Here is a 22,508-nt window from a genome sequence, read left to right as displayed (position 1 = left end):
TCTCCCTCTCCCTCTGTCCCAACCCACCTTTTTAAAAAAATCACACATTTAAAAAACAATTTAAAAATAAATAAAATCCTTGGGATGCCTGGGTGGCTCGGTTGGTTAAGCAGCTGCCTTCAGCTCAGGTCATGATCCCAGCGTCCTGGGATCGAGTCCCACATCGGGCTCCTTGCTCAGCAGGGAGCCTGCTTCTCCCTCTGCCTCTGCCTGCCATTCTGTCTGCCTGTGCTCGCTCTCTCCCCCCCATCTCTGATAAATAAATTAAAAAAAAAATCTTTGGGGCGCCTGGGTGGCTCAGTGGGTTGAAGCCTCTGCCTTCAGCTCAGGTCATGATCCCAGGGTCCTGGGATCGAGCCCCACATTGGGCTCTCTGCTCTGCAGGGAGCCTGCTTCCTCCTCTCTCTCTCTCTCTCTCTCTCTCTGTGCCTGCCTCTCTGCCTACTTGTGATCTCTGTCTGTCAAATAAATAAATAAAATCTTAAAAAAAAAAAATCTTTAAAAATAAATAAATAAATAAATAAAATCCTCTCAAGACAGACTGAACACTTCAAACTAAAGTCAATACAAACCTACAAAATACATAATACAACAAATAGCAATCATCTTTTTTTTTTATAGCCATCATCTTTTTAAGGAGAAACAAAATTTATCCCTAAACTCTGAAGTTTAGAAAAACTGGGGAGAAATTTTAAATATTGCTATTTGCTGCTTGTTTTTAATAACTTTAAGTCTCTAAAGTCAGTTTTAGTTTATAACCACAGAAGAATCAAGAGCTCAGTCCGTTAGGCACCCACTCAGTTTCGGGTCACGTCATGATCTCAGGGTCATGGGATCAAGCCCTCCATCGGGCCCCACTCTCACAGCAGAGTCTGCTTGAGATTCCTCCCTCTCCCTCCCCCCCTGCTTCTCCCCCAACCTCACGAGCTCTCTATCTCAAATAAATAAATAAAATATTTAACAATAAATAAATAACCACTGAAGAATCAATATATTTGGTCTACCCACCAAAATATTAGACTTGAGGTACTATGTTAATACTGTGCTTTATTCAGACAATGATCACGATCACAAATTTACAACTAGAATTAATTTTTCTATTAAATCTTTTAAATTTACTAAAGTAGAAAGAATAGTATAATATGCTTATCACCCAGCCTCAACAATTCTCAACATATGACTAATTTTTTTTAAGATTTTATTTATTTGTCAAAGAGAATAAGGGGGAGTGGCAGGCAGAGGGAAAGGGAAGCAGCTCCCCGCTAAGCAAGAAGCCTGATGTGAGACTCGATCCCAGGATCCTGGGATCATGACCTGAGCCAAAGGCAGACACTTAACCCACTGAGCCACCCAGGTACCCCTTATGACTAATTTTAATTCATACTTTCACCTTTCCTTCAGCCTGGATTAATTTGAAGCAAATCCCAGACATATTATTTCTTTTTCTTTTTTAACATTTTATTTATTTATTTGACAGGGAGAGAGACACAGTGAGAGACAGAACACAAGCAGGGGGAGTGGGAAGGCGAGAAGCAGGCTCCCTGCCCAGCAGGAACCCTGATGCGGGGTTCATTCCCAGGACACTGGGATTATGACCTGAGCTGAAGGCAGACGCCTAACGACTGAGCCACCCAGCGCCCCTGAACACATTATTTCTTGAATTAACTTTACTTCAGTGGTTTATTATGGACACCTCAGATGCTTCTGAGGCTGATAAAAGCATCCTTGTAAATCTTTTTGTCACATAAGTTTTGTTTTTCATGTGGGAAAAACTTAAGAGTAGAATTGCCAGATCATGAGTAGGTATCTGTTGAGGACTGTAGGAAACCAACACCAGAGCCTCTTCTAAAGTGGTTTGTATGAGAGTTCTAGTTGATGTGTTCTGCTGAATTAACTTATAAATGCTTTTAACTTTGTTGTGTTTTTAAAAGTATGTAATCCAACATCTCTTATTATAGGTTAGTTTGCAAAACTGTTTTCTAAAAAACAATTAAGGCTATATTAAAATAAACAAATATGTAATTTTCTTCATATCATTAAAAAAAAATTCGAGTATTTCTCCTGTAATGCAATGCATACATTACTGAAAAACTGCACATACTGCAAAACACATACTGCAAAACCGTGGATTTAAAAATAATAAGGTACATGAGAAAAACAGGGTTGGCACAAACCTAAACACAGGCACCCTTGTGAACAGAGGACTAACACTACTACCAGCACAATTAAATCTTCACAGGCATTAACAAAAGTCACTATCAGATGATACCTTTCAGTCTTAAATCCTGAAATACTTTTTTCCTTCCTCATGATAAGGGCATACAACTTTCAAGACAGATGAGTTGCATCACAAGCCCCACATCAAGCCCCACACGGGGCTCCTTGCTCAGCAGGGAGCCTGCTTCTCCACCTCCTTGCTCCTCCCTCTGCTTGCGCTTCCTCTTTCTGTGTCAAATAAATAAAATCTTAAAAAAAAAAAAAAAAACTAAACTAAATACTGGATCTAGGGGATAGCTCCCTGACAGTCAATTTTTGCAGCACAGGTGTGTGAGACAGGAGAAGATGTCTTCACCTCTCTAGCTCTGAACCCACAGTTTCACCCCATAACACTGCAGAAAAGGAAGCAGCTCATGAACCCTCCAAACCAGCCACTTCTTTCACTAAAGAAAGGTACGCCTGCAAGAGCTCCACTTCTTTCTTAAAAGAGTCCTACATTCGGGACGCCTGGGTGGCTCAGTGGGTTAAGCCGCTGCCTTCGGCTCAGGTCATGATCTCAGGGTCCTGGGATCGAGCCCCGCATTGGGCTCTCTGCTCAGCAGGGAGCCTGCTTCCCTCTCTCTCTCTCTCTCTGCCTGCCTCTCCATCTATTTGTGATTTCTCTCTGTAAAAAGTAAATAAATAAAATCTTTAAAAAAAAAAAAAAAAAAAAAAAAAAAAAAAAGAGTCCTACATTCTCTTTAATTTTGATCACTTCTTTGCTCAGCCCAGAACGTCAAAATGCTAGGGAACTGCCTGTGAACCAACAGTGCAATTTCCACCTCCCACTGACACTGTTCTCTCTCCGTTGGAGGGTGTGAGAGTTCCTCTGCATTTAAAAAGTACATACATAGTAAAACAAACCATATGGGAAAAGACCATTTCAAAAAGAAACCCAAAAATCATTGGATTTAACTCTTGCTGCATGGAACTTTGTTCAAAGTCTCTCCCTTTTTTTTTTTTTGTCATCTCTCCAAACCAAGGAAGACTTAAGTTCCCTCTAGACTAAAATAAGCTTCTCTGACTTTTCCAAATTTGGCACATAACAAAACACAGAATGGGGGGCACCTGGGTGGCTCAGTAGGGTAAGCGTCTGCCTTGAGCTCAGGTCATGATCTCAGGGTCCTGGGATTGAGCCCCACATCAGGCTCCCTGCTCAGCGGGAAGTCTCCCTCTCCCTCTCCCACTGCCTCTCCCTCTGCCCCACCACCCAAATCATGCCCTCTCTCTCTCAAATGAATAAATGAAATCTTGAAAAAAAACACAAAGACTGAGTTTTTTCCTAAGAATCTGAAGCAAATAAGAAGCAAGAGTCAAGGGCGCATGGGTGGCTCAGTGGGTTAAGCATCTGCCTTCAACTCAGGTTATGATCTCAGGGTCCTGGGATCAAGCCCCACATCAGGCTCTCTGCTCAGTGGGGAGCCTGCTTCCCCCTCTCTCTCGTCTACCTCTCTGCCTACTTGTGATCTCTATCTGTCAAATAAGTAAATAAAATCTTTAAAAAAAAAAAAAAAGAAAGAGGCAAGAGTCAGCTCTTGAGTTCAAAGGCTTCACAATAAAGGCATAAGGAAATCTGGAGTATTCTAGAAAGCATTCTTAGGATTAACAGTTGGAAATTCTTGTATTCTTCGACATTTCAAACTTCTGCTCCAATACTGAAGTCTCCTCATAGCTCCCACATTGCAAATAGAGCTAAGGTGACTTTGGGTTGGCACCCCACATGACTGTCACCCACTAGTCACAGCTCCTTCCTCATGGACACATCTTTGTATAAATTGCCTTCCCTATTCCGACATTCAGTAGTAGCATTCCGGAACTTGATCAAGTTTAGCCTAACCTTCAGGAAGCATCTTGTGCGAAAAGCCACACGTACCTCATGTACAAGATTACCCCAGAGTATTGCGGGGCAACCATTTGACATCAGGGCACTACAAACGCAGCAGCAGTGAGACAATGCCAAATGAAAACCGGTTGCTGTTTCTTTATCATACCCACCCTCACTCACCTTGCTTCCAGGCATTTTCATACCTCAATGAATGGACAGAGACTAATGAATGGAAAGAGACTCTTAATCTCACAAAACAAACTGTGGGTTGCTGGGAGGTGAGGGGGCAGGGATAGGGTGGTTGGGTCATGGACACTGGGGAGGGTCTGGGCTATGGTGAGTGCTGTGAAGTGTGTCAGCCTGATGATAAGCAGACCTGTACCCCTGGGGCAAATAACACATTATATGTTAATAAATATAATAATTTTTAAAAAAAATTTTAACGCATATCAGTGTGGGGGAGGGGGAGTGCTAACTATATTAGAATAAATTGAGGCACACAGCTATTTTTAATATGCTAAAAGTTGATACTGTCATTTACAAAAAGGGAAAAATAACGTATGGTGACAAATTTCCACAAAAACAATCAGCCCAAGTGCATACAAATTTGGAAAGAATATCTCCTCAGAACGTGGTAAAAATAACTCACTAGTATTATGAGTACCACTTTTGGTGCTACAGCTAATGAGTAATCTCTAAACAAGCTATAAAATACTGTTTGAAAGTCTGAATTCAGACTTTCAGTTAAGAATCCTTAACTTCAAATGTAAAAAAAAGTATGTGTGTGTTTGGTTTTGGCTCTTGTGAATCAAAGTATCACAGTCAGGAGGATCTAGTTTACAATGTGCTTTCAGTTCTCAAACCTTTAGATTTGTTCTTTTTATATGTTAACTTCTTATTTTTAAATAAATTTAGACCTGCAGAAAGATGGGAAGATCATCCAAAAAATTCCCGCTTACCCAGATTCCTTAAATGTTAACACCGCAGAAGGGATGTCGCTTTGCCCTTAAATACCTCAGATCACATTTTTTAAAAACAAGGATATTCTCTTACATAATTTAATATAAATATCAAAATCAGTAAATTAACATTTAATGACAAAATACTAAAAATTTATTCAGATTTTTTTCAAATGTCCCAATAATGTCCTTTATGACAAAATGAAAATTCTGGATCATAAACTGCATTGACATTTTCTTTCCTTACACTCCTGTGACATAGAATGGTTCCTTTTTTTTTTTTTTTTTTTTTTTGTCTTTCATGACATTGACATTTTTTAAGTGTGCAGGTCAGTTATTTTGTAGAAATCCCTTCATTTGGGTTTGTCAGATGTTTCCTCAAATTGAGACTCAGGACAGATGTTAATTAAATTTGTTGTGGATAACTGTTTTGTAATACATACAAATAACAAATCATTACATTGCACACCTTAAACTTTTACAATGTTATATATCAATTACATCTCAATAAAACTGTAAAAAATAAAATTAAACATAAAAAATTGGGAAAAACAAGAAAAGGAAGATGAGACTTGGCTTGTGCTTTTCTGGCCCACAGCAGTGACACTGGGTACTTCTCAGTGCATCCAATCGGGGGGCAGGGATATCAGTCTGTTTCCTTTACTGGTGACAGGGACTTTGATCACTAGGTTAATGTGGATCTGACAGGCTTCTCTATTACAACATAGTAACTTTCTAAGGTTACTATATTTCTCTTTTATAATTAATGAACATCTTATAGGGAGATACTTTCAGACTGTGTCAATATCCTACTTCCATTAGTCTTTTACTTATTAGTTTTAACAGACTTTTTCTTAATTCCCCACTTTTCATAATGTCTAAGTTTAGCATGAAGTTCCTTTTATCGCATGTCTACTGGAATAGATGAAGCCAGAGTCAACATCCACTCTGCTCGGAGTCATTTGAGGCACAGTTAAGATCTCAGGAATTCACACATACAACCTCAAGGGCAGGACTGCACAAGGACACACAAATAAAGAGGAAACCCAATCTATCTTTCCTTCATATAAAAACGACAGTGTGCCCTTGAGGGATTCTGAGCTGGCAGCTGGGAGCTGTGTAGCATTCCTTGTCTTCAGTGCTCAGGAAAAAACGGTCCAGTATTGTATAGAGTTTTATGCCAAAATTCCTGTATTTCACAGCTTAAAGAACTCATTCAGGAGAGTAATGTATGTCCAGTAGCAATAATATAAACACTTCATCTTAAACACTTTTCTTTAAAATTTTAATAATTTAAAATATTTCATAGGTTATCATTTTTCAGGAAAGACTCCCTTCTCCCCCAAACCAGAATTCGCAGAAGAAGTTTTCATAGGCCCTCTTTTTCATGCCCCTCCCACTTAAAGGTCTTTTTTTCTCCCCTGCTCAAGACTTTATGTCTCTAGACTAGGACAAATCTGGTGAAATCTGATACAAGGTGGAGGGAAGAATGAGTGCTCTTCTAGTCCTAGATTTTACAAAACTGTCCTTACCTGCTGTGGAAAACAGGTGCGGACTGAGTGCTCTGTGTAACCAAAAGATGGCCCTTCAAAGACAGCTGTTGGGAGCTTCAGAACTTCCTTCAGAAACTGGTCAAACTTGCTAAATATCATTAAGCCATTGGAATCTGACATCTGGGAGAAAACATCTATGAGAACAAAACCAAATAAAGTCAAACTAGAAAGAAATACCAACTTTTTATAAATAAATGACTCTATGTCATTTGTATACCAGTCAAAAAGTATCATTAAAAATTATCATAAAAAATTATCATAAAGCTATTACAATTTTTAGTTAATATGTATTCTCCTTCTTATTAATACTGTGCAGTTACTTTACTGACCAGGCCCCCTCTCCCACCCACTTAATATATACCTAAACATCAAGCCAGATAACCATTCATGTAGATCTACCTACCTACTCTTTTTGAGTGTGCATAACTGGATGATATTTAACTTTTGTTTTATTTATAACTAACTTTGTTCTGAGAAGAATTTGTAGCAGCATGCTTTTATCTCTTAGCATTTCTATATGTGTTTATATAAGACATATGCATGTTTGGGTGTATGAATATATTAGCATATTGGTTATGGGGAATGAAATTGTATTCTATTTATATATTCATATGCTAATAATGTAATGAATACCTGTGACAGAATAAATTTGAAGGAAGCATAAAGCATGTTTAAAATATTCCATTCAGTGAGTTCCAAAGTAGAATAAAAAGAACTCCTATAAACTCTTCTATTCCAAGATACTTTGATACTATAAGATCTTATTTTTACCAGAAAGTCTCACTCAAGCAGATGGGAAAGAAATTTCCAGTAATACTATTTCTTTATCTTCTTGGAGAGAGTCTCTTCTCTCCAGTTAATTCTTCCTCTCGTCTCATCCATGGGTTGGGAAAAAAAGAAAAATCACTAGCAGCTCAAAATCACTGTGACAAAGAAATGTGACCTAAGCTTTTATTCAAACCACTGAGCTTTCTTATACATGAGTGAATTAAATATGCACAGAAAAATCGTTTCCTGAGGACTTGCCAACAGTGGCATTTTGAAGAGTCTTATTCTATATATTCATGATGAATAAGAATACTAGAAATATATATGTAATTGATATATGTTACATACAAATATACATTTTTCCTCAGGTTTAATTTTGAGGTGTTTATCTTCAAGCACTAGGTGTAAAACAAATACAGTTTAAATATATTAACCAAAGAAAGATAAAATATTAGAATATCAACTCCACAGAATAACTTTTGGGGCATTAGAAAACAGGAAACTGAGATGCCTCAGTGGCTCAGTCATTAAGTGTCTACTGTCAGCTCAGGTCATGATCCCGGGGTCCTGGGATTGAGCCCCACATGAGGCTCCCTGTTCAGTGGGAAGCCTGCTTCTCTCTCTTCTACCCCCCACCCTCGCTTGTGTTTCCCTCTCTCACGGTCTCTCTCTGTCAAATAAATAAATAGAATCTTTAAAAAAAACGGGAAATTATCAAAGGAATGAAAGCCTGCAATGTATCCTCCCTAGGTAGCTGCGACTCTGTAGTTGAAGAAAAAATACAAAATAGTCATTGTGAGTGGGGAGAGTCAATGAGAGGCTAAAAGAACTATGTGGTCCTAGTGAAAAATAAAGTCAATTAATTAGCAAATACATATTAAGTTTCGCCTATGTGCTCCAAGTGCCAAGCACTCTGTTAGGTGTTGTGAAACACAACAAAGAATTATGATATACAGTCTTTATGCCCCCAAGAAACTTTCAGTGTAACTGAAAAAAATAAGATACATACGAAGCAAAGAGGAATAAAGTGCTAAACTGACACTAAGTGGAACAGAAAGAACAGAGGCATCAAGATACTTGTTAAGCCTCAGTATTTGTCAAGAACCACAAAGTTACCACATGTAACCATGGCTAAGGCTGCCTATACCTACCCAGTATTAATTATTTTCTTGTTTCTTAGTAACATTTATTTTATTTTGTGCAACAATGTAGCCAATAATTAAGAGATTAAAATTTACAGCCTCCTTTTAGCAAGTAGTGGTCATGTGACTAAGTACTAGCCATTGAGACTACCATAGATGAGCTGTGAAGGACGTCCAAGAAGGCTGGTTAAGGAAAGCTGACTAAGCTGGAAAGCACGCCCTTTTTGCCCTGTCATGCTCTCCCTCTTTTCACTATCTGAAATGTAGTTATGATGGCTGGAGCTCCAGCAGCCACCTTGGAACATGTGGCAAGTGCAATTTTTATATAGAAATCATGCTCTAGAAGGATAGAAAACAAAAGTAGAGAAAGTCTGGGTCCCAGATGAACTACCATATCAGTTCTGGATTACCTAACCTGGAGATGTCTTTTTTTTTTTTTTTTTAAGATTTATTTATTTATTTATTTGACAGAGATCACAAGTAGGCAGAGAGGCAGGCAGTGAGAGAGGAAGGGAAGCAGGCTCCTTGCTAAGCAGAAAGCGCGATGTGCAGCTAGATCCCAGGACCCTGGGATCATGACCTGAGCCAAAGGCAGTGGCTTTAACCCACTGAGCCAACCAGGCACCCCTGGAGACTTCTTTTATATTGGAGAAAAATAAACTTCGACTTTCTTTCTTTGTTTAAGACACTACTATCCTGGGGTTTTGTTTTCAAGCAACAATCCCTAACACTAAGTGCAACTATACATTACTAAACATTACCTCATTGTACACTCATAAAATGGTAAGATGTATGTGTGTACATGCAATTACTTAAATTTTATAGATAAAGAAACTACCTTAGAAAGGTCAATTTGCTTAAAGCAAAAAAGTTGGTAAGTACCTAAGTCAAGATCTAAAGCTATACTTCTCTAACTCCAAAGAAATTCCATCATACCGCACAGCTTTTTCAAAACATAGTTTAGAACAACTACAAAAACACAGAGGCAGGAATTGCCAAGAAAGTTCAAAAAGAAAGGAATTCAGAAGCTAGGCCTTGAAAGGTAAAACTTGGAATCTTGAGATCAAAACAGGTTGGAGGTGGGCGCTGGAGGACACAACCAGAAAAGAGGAGGAAACCGTCTATGGACACTTAGATTTGTTAGGGGAGGTAAGCAGGAAACAGTGCACTAAGTGCATTCTTCAACAAGAAAGTTAATTTAGATTGAGAAATAAAAGGAAATAAAGACAGAGTAAGAGGGGTGTCTAGGTGGCTCAGTCATTAAGCATCTGCCTTCAGCTCAGGTCATGATCCCAGCGCCCGAGGATTGAGCCCCGCATCAGATTCCCTGCTTGGTAGGAAGCCTGCTTCTCCCTCTCCCACTTCCCCTGCTTGTGTTTGCTTTCTCGCTGTCTCTCTCTGTCAAATAAATAAATAAAATCTTAAAAAAAAAAAAAAGGACAGACTAAGAAAAATATCTGCTATGAAAGAAAACTTAAAGAGGAAAGCACTCTGAATTTGGTTTAGAAACTCTTACATAGGGGAGAAATATTTCAGAAAACTAAGTTTTAATAAAATTGGACTCTTAATGACGAGTAAAATGGATAAAAGAGGAAGAACGGGATTGAAGAAATCAGCTAGTAAACCCTGTGAATAATGCACAAATGAGGTAGCGAGTGTGTGAACTTCAGCGGTGACAGTGTGGGGAGGGGGTGTCACCTCCAAGATATTTCAATGCAGGAAACTGATGGCAGGTTGGGTTAGGGCATAAGAGGAATTTAAGAAGTTAGGATTATTCTAAGTTTCTAGTATGGGAAAATGCTGACAACCCTGACTGGGGGAAAAAAAAAAAAAGAAGAAGAAGAAGAAGAAGAAGAAAGAAGAAGAAGAAGAAGAAGAAGAAGAAGAAGAAGAAGAAGAAGAAGAAGAAGAAGAAGAAGAAGAAGAAGAGAAGGAGAAGGAGAAGGAGAAGGAGAAGGAGAAGGAGAAGGAGAAGGAGAAGGAGAAGGAGAAGGAGAAGGAGAAGAAGAAGAAGAAGAAGAAGAGGAGGAAGAGGAGGAAGAAGAAGAAGAAGAAGAGGAAGAAGAAGAAGAAGAAGAAGAAGAAGAAGAAGAAGAAGAGAGGAAGAGGAGGAGGAGGAGGAGGAGGAGGAGGAGGAGGAGGAGGAGGAGGAGGAGAAGAAGAAGATAAAGATATTTAGCTTCATACATAAGTGTATTTGAACCAACCAAGAAGAAGAAGAAGAAGATAAAGATATTCAGCTTTGTACATAAGTGTATTTGAACCAACCAGCAAATGTCCAGGTAGAACCATCCTGCAGGGCCACAGCTCAAGATACAGAGCTTTGAAGATATTGCCAAGTATGTGAAGAATTGATGCCCTTAAGGAGGGGAGCACATGGTGATTTCATTTTTGAATAACTGGGTGCTATTCTTACAAGGAGGAAAATAACCTGAATGAAAAAAAGAGTCCGTAGGAGATGTGGCTAGGTGCCTACGACTCATTGTCTCTTTTCCCCTGCTGGCTCCCCAGCTGAACCTGTGCCAAGAACGGCAATGTGCTCCACCGAAAAAAATGACTTCCCAGTCTCTTTTATACAATGTAACCCCAAAGTGGATTTCTGGGAATGCTTCTGCTTTCCTGACAGAGGCATTTCTCTCTTCTGTCTGCCTGGAAAGGGAATGTGAGGCCCATCCAGCGATCACTTAGTCGTAAGAAGGAAAGCCACATGGTGAGCAAAACAAGAGGATGGAACCTGAGTGTGTGATGACATCCTTGAGTCATGGGACCAACTCTGACTCACCAGGCTCTGGGCTTATTTTTATGGGAGAAAAATAAATCCCAGTGTGTTTCGGCCACTGTTAGTTTTTTGTTGTCACCCAATGTATTCATAACTGATAAATTAGCATGTGATTACATTGTGCTCACTAACTAAATGGTAGAAATATTCAAGACGGGAAACTAATGCTACCCAGTACATAAATACATGTATCTACGGTTTCACAACCACAAAAACATCTGTGTGTACATCCACACCAACAAATCAACACCTGACTCATTCAGAGAAATAAAAGGGAGTGACTGGACGATAAAATGACTAACATTCCCCTCAAAAAAGTATTACTTTCTGTTACACTTGGTTACCATGCTAAATAATATATTCAGAGTATCCAGTTTTTTAAAAATTCCTTAAAAAAGAAACTATAACTTAATAGGGCCACATTACATTTACAAGAGAACAAGCAGAAACGTGTTTCTTTGTTTGATTTAATAAGAGAAATACGTCTAGAACACAAATTGAAGGCATAGTGACTTATTATTTCCAGAGTTACTGGTTTACAACAGTATTTTTTTAAAAAAATTAGGCTTCTTTTATCTGTAAGAAAAACAGTATAAAATTCCTGCTAATTTTTTTTTATCTTAAATGAAGTATAACAATGAAAGCTGGTGTGATTTACTACACACAAATAAAAAGATCTCACTAAAGAAATAAATAAAAGACAATAAAATTTAATAAAAAATTTTAACTAATTCTCTGATTAAAGCCCTCAACCCTTCTGGCATCAAGGGACTAAATTTCCCCCCAGAACTCTGATTAATTTCCCCAGTAATTCTCTTTCTATTTATACACCTCTGAAAGAAGGTATGCTAATTCCCCATTAGTTGTTTCCAGGAAAAAAATGTAGGCTTTCTCCCTTGTGAAAAATCCACAATCAAGTCCCTCAGACTTATGTATACACACTTTAAAAAAATATTCCGTCCTTTGTGTAATGGCAAAATAATGCTACCGTTCTACCATCATCACATATGTTTCCATTTTTTTTTCTTCTTCTGGTGATAATGACCCTGGTTTTACTCACTGCATCTATCAACACTTTCTTCTCCCCCCATCACGGATCACTTACTTTTGTAAGATGATAGGGTTGTTTACAATAAAGCGAAGTCTATAAACGGAATACCGTTTTCTTTTATATGTTAGCTTTCTCTGGTAACTGACTCTCCCCGCCTATCATCTTTCTACCAACTAAGTAATCTAACCCACAAAAACATGTATATACATCTGCATGCTTATAAATACCTATATGTAACCAAATCCAAGTGAATATTTTATTCCCAAACTCATGAATATTCCTACATCCTTCATAAAGTCAGAGCAAGGATGAAGGATAGGAGTCAGCACGCCTTGGGCCTCTTTGCGGAGCTGACTCGGCCAGTAACTACTTTAGACAAGTCTCAAGTCCTCCCTTGGTTTTGTTTTTCTTTCTCTTCTTATTGATAAAATACTGATTTAGGACTTATCTCTTACTTGCTTCCGGTTCTAGAACATTTTGGTTATAGGAGAAATGCAAATGTGAACCTCACTCACTGAGATTCACCCATCATTTCTGTCTAATGACGAGAAGGGATGGTTAGCAGAAACCAGCTGGGGGAATTCTGCAGTGACAGGCAGTGGAGAGACTATTGCAAAGGAGGCTAAATTTTGAACGGGTGGATCCGTTTAATTATAGCTGCAAAGGATGGCCTCTCTACAGTCTGTTAGTGCAACAGCAAGGGAGCAAGCGATGGGAATCCGGTGAGAACTGCCAGTTCTGAGCACAAGCAGCAGCTCAGATCATCTTTTCTCCAGCTACTCAAAGTGTGGTCTATCAAAACCACAAAGACATCCTTATGCTACAACCCAGAAAAAATACCTGTTATCATTTTGGTATACTATTTCTTTCTTTTTCTAGGTGCATAACAAATTTTTGTCTAAAACTATATTACATTTATGCATTTTGATGTGAAACCTATTTTTGAGAACAATATAGGCAGTCGGCAGTCATGTGGGGATCCTGCTAGAACTGAGCTCTGAGTTTTGCACACTGTCTCAAGTTTTCACCTATGATTAAAAAATGCCATAACAAATATACATAAAATTTAGAGTGCACTCTGATTAATTCCTCTGGATAAACTCAAGAAATAGACTGAGTCAGTGGATATGGGTATTTTTACAGCCTTCCTGATATACACTGTTAGACCATCCTTCAAATGGTAGCACCAGGTTTTTAAAGAATTTAAAAATCAACTACATGAATCATCTGCTCCTATCTTTTAATGCAAGACAGATGACGTCTGAATAAGAGACTAAGTTTCTTAGAAAACAGCAGAATTGGACAAAGTGAATAAATCACATCAATTAAATGACAAATCATAAATAATGGGCTTTACAGCCTATACATTTTGTCCTCTGAATTATTTTTATGGTTTCTGACATTACTGAGTTTTGATCTTGCTTATAATTAAAGTCTGTGCTCTTCCTATAAATCACTGGTATTTAGTATCTGACCCTAGTTAACTGTGAATCTAGGATATAGTCCCTAATGGCTATAACAGTGAATTATTTCTATAAATGAGCGCTCGCTGGGGACAGAAACTCTCTTAAGAGAAACCTGAAAAATCTAATCAAGAAATATTTCAAACTTAAAGTACAAATATTGGTTAAGTTGTTCTAAATGCTATCCTGACCCCAAAACAAGCAAACAAAAATATACCAAATAAAAAGGGGTAGGGGGGAAAATTACAGGGAAAAAAAATCTAAAATAAAATGTAAAGCACAGGGGCGCCTGGGTGGCTCAGTCGTTAAATGTCTCCCTTCAGCTCAGGTCATGATCCCAGAGTTCTGGGATCGAGGCCCGCATCAGGCTCCCGGGTTGGCGGGAAGCCTGCTTCTCCCTCTCCCCCTCCCCCTGCTTGTGTTCCCTCTATCACTGTGTCTCTCTTTTCAAATGAATAAATAAAATCTTAAAAAAAAAAAAGGGTAAAGTGCAAAAAGATCAAAATAAAAGGAAGAAAAGTAGAAACATGAAGTTGTATTACATAAACATGAAAAGCTCATTTAAAAGGAACGTTAGCAGAGATAACAGCAGAAAGTGCGTTCAGGGGCGGGAAGATGGAGAAAATAAGAACTAAGTCAACGGAACAAGCCGAGAGAAGGTGGGGGTAAAGAAATGTCACAGTGCAGTACAGTGTTCTAGCTCACTTCTGTCTGTGCTATTCTTCAGCCATCGCAACTAAGCAGGACACAGCTGGGACCCGGAAAGCCAGAGAGAAAAGGATTCCTACAGCACCCAAACTGCCAATCAATCCCACAACAAAAGCTCCAGTCACCTACACTCAAACCTTAAATAGAATGCTCAGAAATTTGCTTATGTTTTCTCCATATTAAATGTAAAACAGAAGCAAGGAGAGATTTCTAGAGACTGATACTCTGATAATCCCGTCACATTTATCAGTGATAAAGGGGACACACACCATCACCACTGTTGCCACCACCAACAAAAAGGTCAAGGACGGAGAAAGTAGTCATCTGAAAACATCAGAAGGGAAAAATAACTCAGAGCCTCACAATTAGCCCCAAATGCAGCAGAAGATGACATCCCCGAGCTATGAAAATATGTAAATTATAACCAGTGAGCTCTGTATGAATCAGGATAGACCACATGTAAATGGGTTTCCACTCTAGATGATTAAAATTAAGAAGTGGAGACAGGCCTCAATACCTGAAAATTTTCCTTATGTTAAACATTTCTTTTTTTTTTTTTTAAAGATTTTATTTATTTATTTGACAGAGAGAAACCACAAGTAGATGGAGAGGCAGGCAGAGAGAGAGAGAGGGAAGCAGGCTCCCTGAGAGCCTGATGCGGGACTTGATCCCAGGACCCTGAGATCATGACCTGAGCCGAAGGCAGCGGCTTAACCCACTGAGCCACCCAGGCGCCCCAAACATCTCATTCTTGAGCCAAGATAATTAATACAACAAAAATAATGAAACAGAGCTACAGATGGTCAAGAACTATAATTTTGAATGTGAAGACAATAAGAAAACCATATTTTAAATCTCTCTGCATGATATGAACACGGTAATTAGTGAGCTAGCACGGTTGGTGCCTCATCCATCCGCATCTGATGTGCAATGAGTGATCTGGCCTTCTTAGCACGCAGACCTGTCACGCCGGCCTGCGCATGTGCCCTCTGTGTCACCTGAATACTGGTCACTTGTATTTCTCCAAGAGCTTCAAAAGCCACACTAAAACAACAACAACAAAAACCCTGCCATCACCTGGATCCCTTCCACATTTCACACAATACTAAAATTTGCCCTTTTTCACTAACAGTCCAACAGAGAACTGCAGTAATTTTAGGACTCAAACAACAAATGATACTTGGCAAAATTCTGGCACTTACTCTGTGCCAGGTCCCAGCTCAATGATGTAAATGTGGCAGATTTAACCATAGAAACTTACAGACTCCAGAGTTACCCACCATGCGGGTATATCACCAATTTTCCATTTTTCAACCACTTTCTCCAGTACTAATAAAGATAGCAATGTATATTCTTTACCTGGTGTCACTATCATTAAAAACAGATAAAATTCCAACTTTCTTTTTCTTTGTGTTTGAATGAAATACAATTTCATCCATATCATATTATCTTCCTTGGGCAAACGCTGTGCTAGAATTAAGAAAACACTGTGCTAGAATTAAGAAAATACTACGAAATTTCAGCCTAGAATTTTGAGATACCATGTGAAAAATACTCAGAAGAGTATTTAATAAAACTGTAAGTTTTATTACTAAAAACTTGTTTTACACTGCAGCTGAATTGAAATGAAGATAAACCAGATAACAGCTGACCAAACACATTATCTAAGACCTTAATCCTTTAGAATATTTATATCTATATCCGGTGAGCCATCCAGCTTTCCAACTTTCGATGTCATGGTAACATATAAGAAAAAGCACAGAAAATAAGTGTACCTATCAAGTCATCTGGCCCAAAAGCCTGCACTTAAATCTGACCAAGCCTCTAGATCTTCCAATTAAAACAAAAAATGTGGGACACAAAAGAGCATCATGGAGATGTGATCATGAAAAGCCAGTCCATGAGCGATGCTATATAGGACAGATGACCCAGTTTCTTCAACAAAGCAATTCATAGGGTAACTCAACACTTCATTAAAACCCACAGCTTCAATCTCACCTCCCAGAAACCTGCCAGAATTTCTTCCTTACAGCATGGCACTTTGATCACTGTACTGTATCACAAGTGTGCCTCCCATTACAGGATTAGTCTATGGAGCACAACAAAGTAGCTTAGAACAGGGCCAGGAAGCTAGACAGCCTGAGCTGAAATCCCAGCTTCGCCCCCTCAGCTAACTCATCTATAAAATGGAGAATATACCACCTGCTGCTCAAAGAAATTTAAGCATTCACTGAGAAAATATATGTAAAGCACTTAGCACAATGTTTGGCGTATCTTAGATAGTAACTATCTAATGAATGAATAAATGAAAACCATACACAAAAAATTAAATAACTCTGAATTTCATGTCCTTTGATTTCATTTAATCTTACAGTATCTAAGGAACAGTAAAATGACAAGATGGCCAACAGTAAGAAAAAATTTAGGAAAAGTAACTGAACAACAACAAAAAAAGAAGCAAAAAAACAGGCTCTAAATTTCTAAATAACTGAGCTTAACTCTAAGCTACTAAGGAAAGGTTTAATCATAGTAAATACCACCTGATGAAGAATAAATTTATTTTAAAAAGGGCTAATCTTGACCAAACCTGATAAAAATAACCATATTTATTTTCTAACAAAAAGCACTCAACATAACCACCTGCAAGCAAAATTTTGATCATATGGAAAGCATTTTTAAAAGACTTTTTAGGGGCGCCTGGGTGGCTCACTGGGTTAAGCCTCTGCCTTCTCTCAGGTCATGGTCATGGTCTCAGGGTCCCGGGATGGAGCCCTGAATCAGGCTCTTTGCTCAGCAGGGAGCCTGCTTCCCCCACACACACCCCCACACCCCCGCCTCTCTGCCTACTTGTGATTTCTCTTCCTCTCTCTCTCTCTGTGTCAAATAAATAAACAAAATCTTTAAAAAAAAAAAAAAAGACTTTTTAAAGTGAAACAAGGGAGAGAGATAAGAGATAAGAGACTCTTAATCTCATGAAACAAACTGAGGGTTGCTGGGGGGTGGGAGGGAGAGATAGGGGGGTGGGGTTATGGACATTGGGGAGGGTATGTGCTATGGTGAGTGCTGTGAAATGTGTAGGCCTGGTGATTCACAGACCTGTAACCCTGAAGCAAATAATACATTATACATTAATTAAAAGGAAAAAACAAAAAAGACAGAAAAAGAAAAGACTTTTTTAAGGTCAACATTACTGTTCTGAATCTCTTCAGTTTCATTGCTTTATCCCCCCACCCAAGAAAAAAACTAAACTTAACAAATTACTTCAACCAATTTTTCCATCTCAACAGTAGGTGGCATAATGTACATCCTCTGAGCCAGCTGCTACAAAGCAAACGATGTAGCACAAACAGAAAAGTTCAATATGGCATCATCCAAAATTCTGAAAACATTAACTTAAAACTGTTCAAAGATCCTGATTTGAAGATACAATTTTTCAAATAATAGGAAAGTACTTACATCTCAATTTGTCCAGCATTTTTCCACCACACATCGTTGCTAACATAGCTTTAACTGAAAATACGGTCAACTTGCCTCGGCCCTCACTGCAAAATAAATTATATTAGAGACAATTGCTATCTGGAACCACAAAAGCAATCAAAGGTATCACTAAATATCAAGCAATTAGTAAGCGGACTCTTGCCCTAATATGCTACAATATTACCTTGGATTTTTAGAGACCTTGGGGTTTTTTTCCTTTGTAGAAATAAGCTCTCATGTATGTTAGGTAAATAGTGTTAAAACTACCTGAATTATTTGGAAAGGAGCTTTACAAACATTCTGCAAAGAAATTTCTCCTGGCTCTGTACACAGAGGCCAGATGGATGAACCAGAAGTAAATTTTGCCCATGAAATCCACAGCTGAGTTGTTTTAAGTGTTCTAAACTGAGGCATCACCTTGTTTGAATAATTCAGAAATGTGTCCTCCCACCATGATAACAACAGTTTATTGTTATGTACTAAAGCCACAGGGTGCACATGGCTATAAAGATTTTATATTACATTCATCTTTGTTTTTACTGTGACAGGTTTATGTGACACCATGTGTTTATCCTAAGAAGCTTGATATATCTGACTCGGATCCTCCCAGGCCACGACTGTGAGAAAGTGGAGGAGAAAGGATGGTAAGATTAATTCTTTTTCAGTGGCTGGAAAGATGAAATGTGGAACATATATGAATTATCCAGAACAAGACTGCGCATCACCTGCAGAACCAAGGCAAAGTCAGCAAGGCCCCCTGACCTAACACGTCCACTGTGATGAACGTCCTCTGTCTGTTCAGCACGCCCTGGTTTCACAGCAGGTGACAACTTCACTAGCCAGGTTTTAAAGTCATCACATGCAAACGAACAACGGGCTTTTGTGTTCACTTCATGAAGCATGTGCAAACAAAATTTCACAGTAACATAGCTTCACAATAATGAGAATTGTACCGTCTTAGTTTTGAAAAGCAAGTGTCATCCTATCTATCTTTACCAATGTTCCCAATAGAGTGTCTTCCATTTTCCAAAACTTTTATACAGTAAGAGCACACCTGGAAGGCAAACGGTTCATGATCCTGAAGGGTCATAGTCCAAAGATCTCCAGGAAATACTAATGTTTGTTACAGTCTGATTTTCACCTATTACACCTCACTAAGGTTATTCATAAGATAAAACAGGAATCCCTACAATGAGCAAAAATTAGGATGGGGTTTTTATTTTACCTTTTAAAGATCTTATTTTAAGTGATCTCTCCTCACACAACACGGGGCTCAGACTCATAACCCAGAGATCAAGAGTTGCATGCTCTATTGACTGAGCCAGCCAGGCACCCCAGGATGGGGTTTTTAAAATATACAGTTCTTTAGAAATACAGATACTGCTGCACATCTTATAGGGCACCTGTCAACAGAAGGACTACACCCAAGTCAAATACCCACGGTGCTTTTTAAGCAACATGAGTAGCTACAAAGAACACCAACTAGAAAAGGGAATGGATTTCTAAGACTGATACAGAACTTTAATGGTGGACATTTCTCTTTGGTCACCAACCATCTAAATGCCAAGTCTGTATTTAGGCATGCCCTATCTTCTGAGACCGATACACATCCCACCACCACAGTGTGAAGAAGGAAGAAAAGAAAACCTTGCCTGTCTGCCTTCCCATTTTCTTCAACACTAAGACATGAGCACATGCCACAAGCTCCACCAACAAGATGCACCCCCTTGAGACCACACAGAAAATGATTAGCTTTTAGAGGCTGTACCACCTGGCCACACCGGGAGGGCTTCCATCCAGCTTCCTGAGGCAGCAGAGATGGACTCCCCCGGCAGCGCCGCAGCCCAGTGGCCATGGCATTCGGAGCACAGGCAACAGTGTCTGTGCCCTGGAGAGGCAGCAGACGTGTCTCCGTGAGACCCGTTTTGTGACACAATCGTGACATATATTTTGCTTGGCAGTGTGGTCATCAAGCCCACTTTCCCAACCTTCTCAGGGAGTCTGCGGGTCACACAGATCCTTTTAACAGATTAGCCAGAGGTGGCTTCTATTGCCTACAGCTAAGAACCCTGATGGATGCGGTTTCTATCCTGAAGTAAAGCGGCCCAGAAAGATGAAGCAACAGAGAGAACATTCCTGAAGCCCAGAGTGTGAGGAGGCAAGCCTGATGACCAGCAGAGCAAGAACGAAGACAAAGTACACCAACAGTAGATGAAATCTTGATGCAGAGCGAAGGACATTTTTTAAGATAAACTTGCCCAAATATTTTTTTGTAGACACTGATTTCATGATGTGAGAATATCCAGAAGAAAGTAAAAAACAGTCTTAGAAGAGGTTTCCATAAAATTCAGGCTACCAATGACCTCTGGGAGAAAGGAAAGGGGTGAAAGAAAGGAACACACCAGGGGCTCCCAGGTCTGACAGTACCCTGCCCCCACCCCCCACCGGAGTGCGTACATGCGGCATGAGCTCCAAGGTGACATGCCATACTATGCTTCCTTTTAGGCCTCCTTCTGTAGACATTTCCTAATTCCCAATAGAAACTGTTTAAAAAAAGGGGGAGACTGGGTGGCTCAGTGGGTTAAAGCCTCTGCCTTCGGCTCAGGTAATGATCCCAGAGTCCTGGGATCAAGCCCTGCATCAGGCTCTCTGCTCAGCGGGAAGCCAGCTTCCCCGCCTCTCTCTCTCTCTCTCTGCCTATCTCTCTGCCTACTTGTGATCTCTCTCTGTCAAATAAATAAATAAAATCTTAAAAAAAAAAAAAAAGCTGTTTAAAAAATGAATCCTGGAAAGTGAAGGTTACCATTTACTGGACACAGCTAATGGTTTAAGGTGGAAAATGAAGGGAAGCCCACAGGTTAAAAGACATTTAAGATACATAAATGGCATGCATAAAATTTTTCATAATAAAATGCATAAAAACAGCCATCAAAAGAAATGAACTCTTGCCTTTTGCGACGATGTGGATGGAACTAGAGGGTACTATGCTTAGTGAAATAAGTCAATCGGAGAAAAACAACTATCATATGATCTCCCTGATATGAGGAAGTGGAGATGCAACATGGGGGGTTTGAGGGGTAGAAAAAAGATTAAATGAAACAAGATGGGATCAGGAGGGAGACAAACCATAAGTGACTCTTAATGTCACAAAACAACTGAGGGTTGCTGGGGGCGGGGGGGTGGGTGGGTTTCGGGAGAGGGTGGTGGGGTTATGGACATTGGGGAGGGTATGTGCTACGGTGAGTGCTGTTAAGTGTGTAAAACTGCAATTCACAGACCTGTACCCCTGGGGATAAAAATACATTATATGTTTATTAAAAAATTTAAAATTTTAATTAAAAAATAAAAAATAAAATGCATAAAAAGAACAAAAATATTAAAAATACCAAGATCCAGGCCCTATCCTTAAATGCCCATTGAAAGAAGATTGGCTATTTCTGCTATCATAAAAAGAATGAAAAATAATAGTGAAAGATAAAGATTTAAATGCAAGATAGATTACTAAGTTAAAAAAAAAAAAAAGGCAAAGCATGGAACAAAATGATTGCTCTTAACGCTACCTAGCATTCTGTGAAAAGGATGTTGAAAAAAATAACACTGGTTGTGTCCAGGATGGAAAGAAGGAAGGCAGCCAAAGGAAAGCAGGGCAGTGTTGGCACTTCTCACTTTTTTTTTTTTTAAGATTTTATTTATTTATTTGACAGACAGAGATCACAAGCAGGCAGAGAGGCAGGCAGAGAGAGAGGAGGAAGCAGGCTCCCTGCTGAGCAGAGAGCCCGATGTGGGGCTCGATCCCAAGACTCTGAGATCACGACCTGAGCCGAAGGCAGCGGCTTAACCCACTGAGCCACCCAGGCGCCCCGGCACTTCTCACTTTTTAAGTATTAAATAGGTTTATGCTAGAAAAGATGGTTCTCAAATCAACAATCTTAAGAACATTAGAAAAAGAATAGCAAATTAAACCCAAACAAGCAGAAGAAAAAATAAAATATGCTTAAGAACAGAAATCAGTGAAATTAAAAACAGAAAAACAACGGAAAAATTAATGAAACCAAAAGTTGGTTCTTTGAATAAATGAATAATACTGATAAATCTCTAGTCAGACTGACTAAGAAAAAGACACAAATTACCAATATCAGGAGAAAGAAAGGTTATCAACCATGCATTCAACAAACATGACAGAAATGAGGAAATGTTACAGAGTCCATAAATTTACAACTTAAATGAACTGGACAGACACAAAACACTCCTTGAAAAACACCCACCATTACAGCTCATGCAAGAACAAACAGGTAACCTCTATAGGCCCATATCCATCACAGAAACTAACTCGGTGTTTTTAAGCTTTCCAAAACAGAAAGCTCCTCGTGCAGAAAGCTATGCTGGTGAATTCTAAACACTTAAAGAAGAAATAATTGCATTTCTATGCTAACTCTTTGAGAGATTAAAAAAAGAGAGAGAGAGTAGAAACAGTTTCCAAATCTTTTATGAGACCCGCATTATTTTGATACCAAAAACACAATAATC

At 39.0% G+C, this 22,508-nt stretch overlaps 1 protein-coding gene across 12 annotated transcripts in view; it reads right to left on the bottom strand.

Annotated features, from left to right (window-relative positions):
* Positions 1–22,508, bottom strand: part of DTNB (dystrobrevin beta) — a 235,954-nt gene that overhangs the window by 159,261 nt on the left and 54,185 nt on the right. For all 12 annotated transcript variants that reach the window (XM_013052982.2, XM_045079298.1, XM_013052985.2 and 9 more), the window contains 2 exons: positions 17,961–18,046; positions 6,573–6,727 (listed from right to left, as the gene is read on the bottom strand). In XM_013052982.2, the coding sequence (XP_012908436.1) occupies positions 6,573–6,727; positions 17,961–18,046 (241 nt within the window). The remainder of the gene's footprint in view (positions 1–6,572; positions 6,728–17,960; positions 18,047–22,508) is intronic.

This window comes from Mustela putorius, unplaced genomic scaffold, assembly GCF_011764305.1.
Source record: "Mustela putorius furo isolate JIRA1106 unplaced genomic scaffold, ASM1176430v1.1 tig00000281_pilon_pilon_pilon, whole genome shotgun sequence".
In the NCBI taxonomy this organism is placed as follows: Eukaryota; Metazoa; Chordata; class Mammalia; order Carnivora; family Mustelidae; genus Mustela; species Mustela putorius.
Note: the sequence above shows the minus strand (reverse complement) of the source record. Positions and strands in the feature narration are given on the sequence as shown.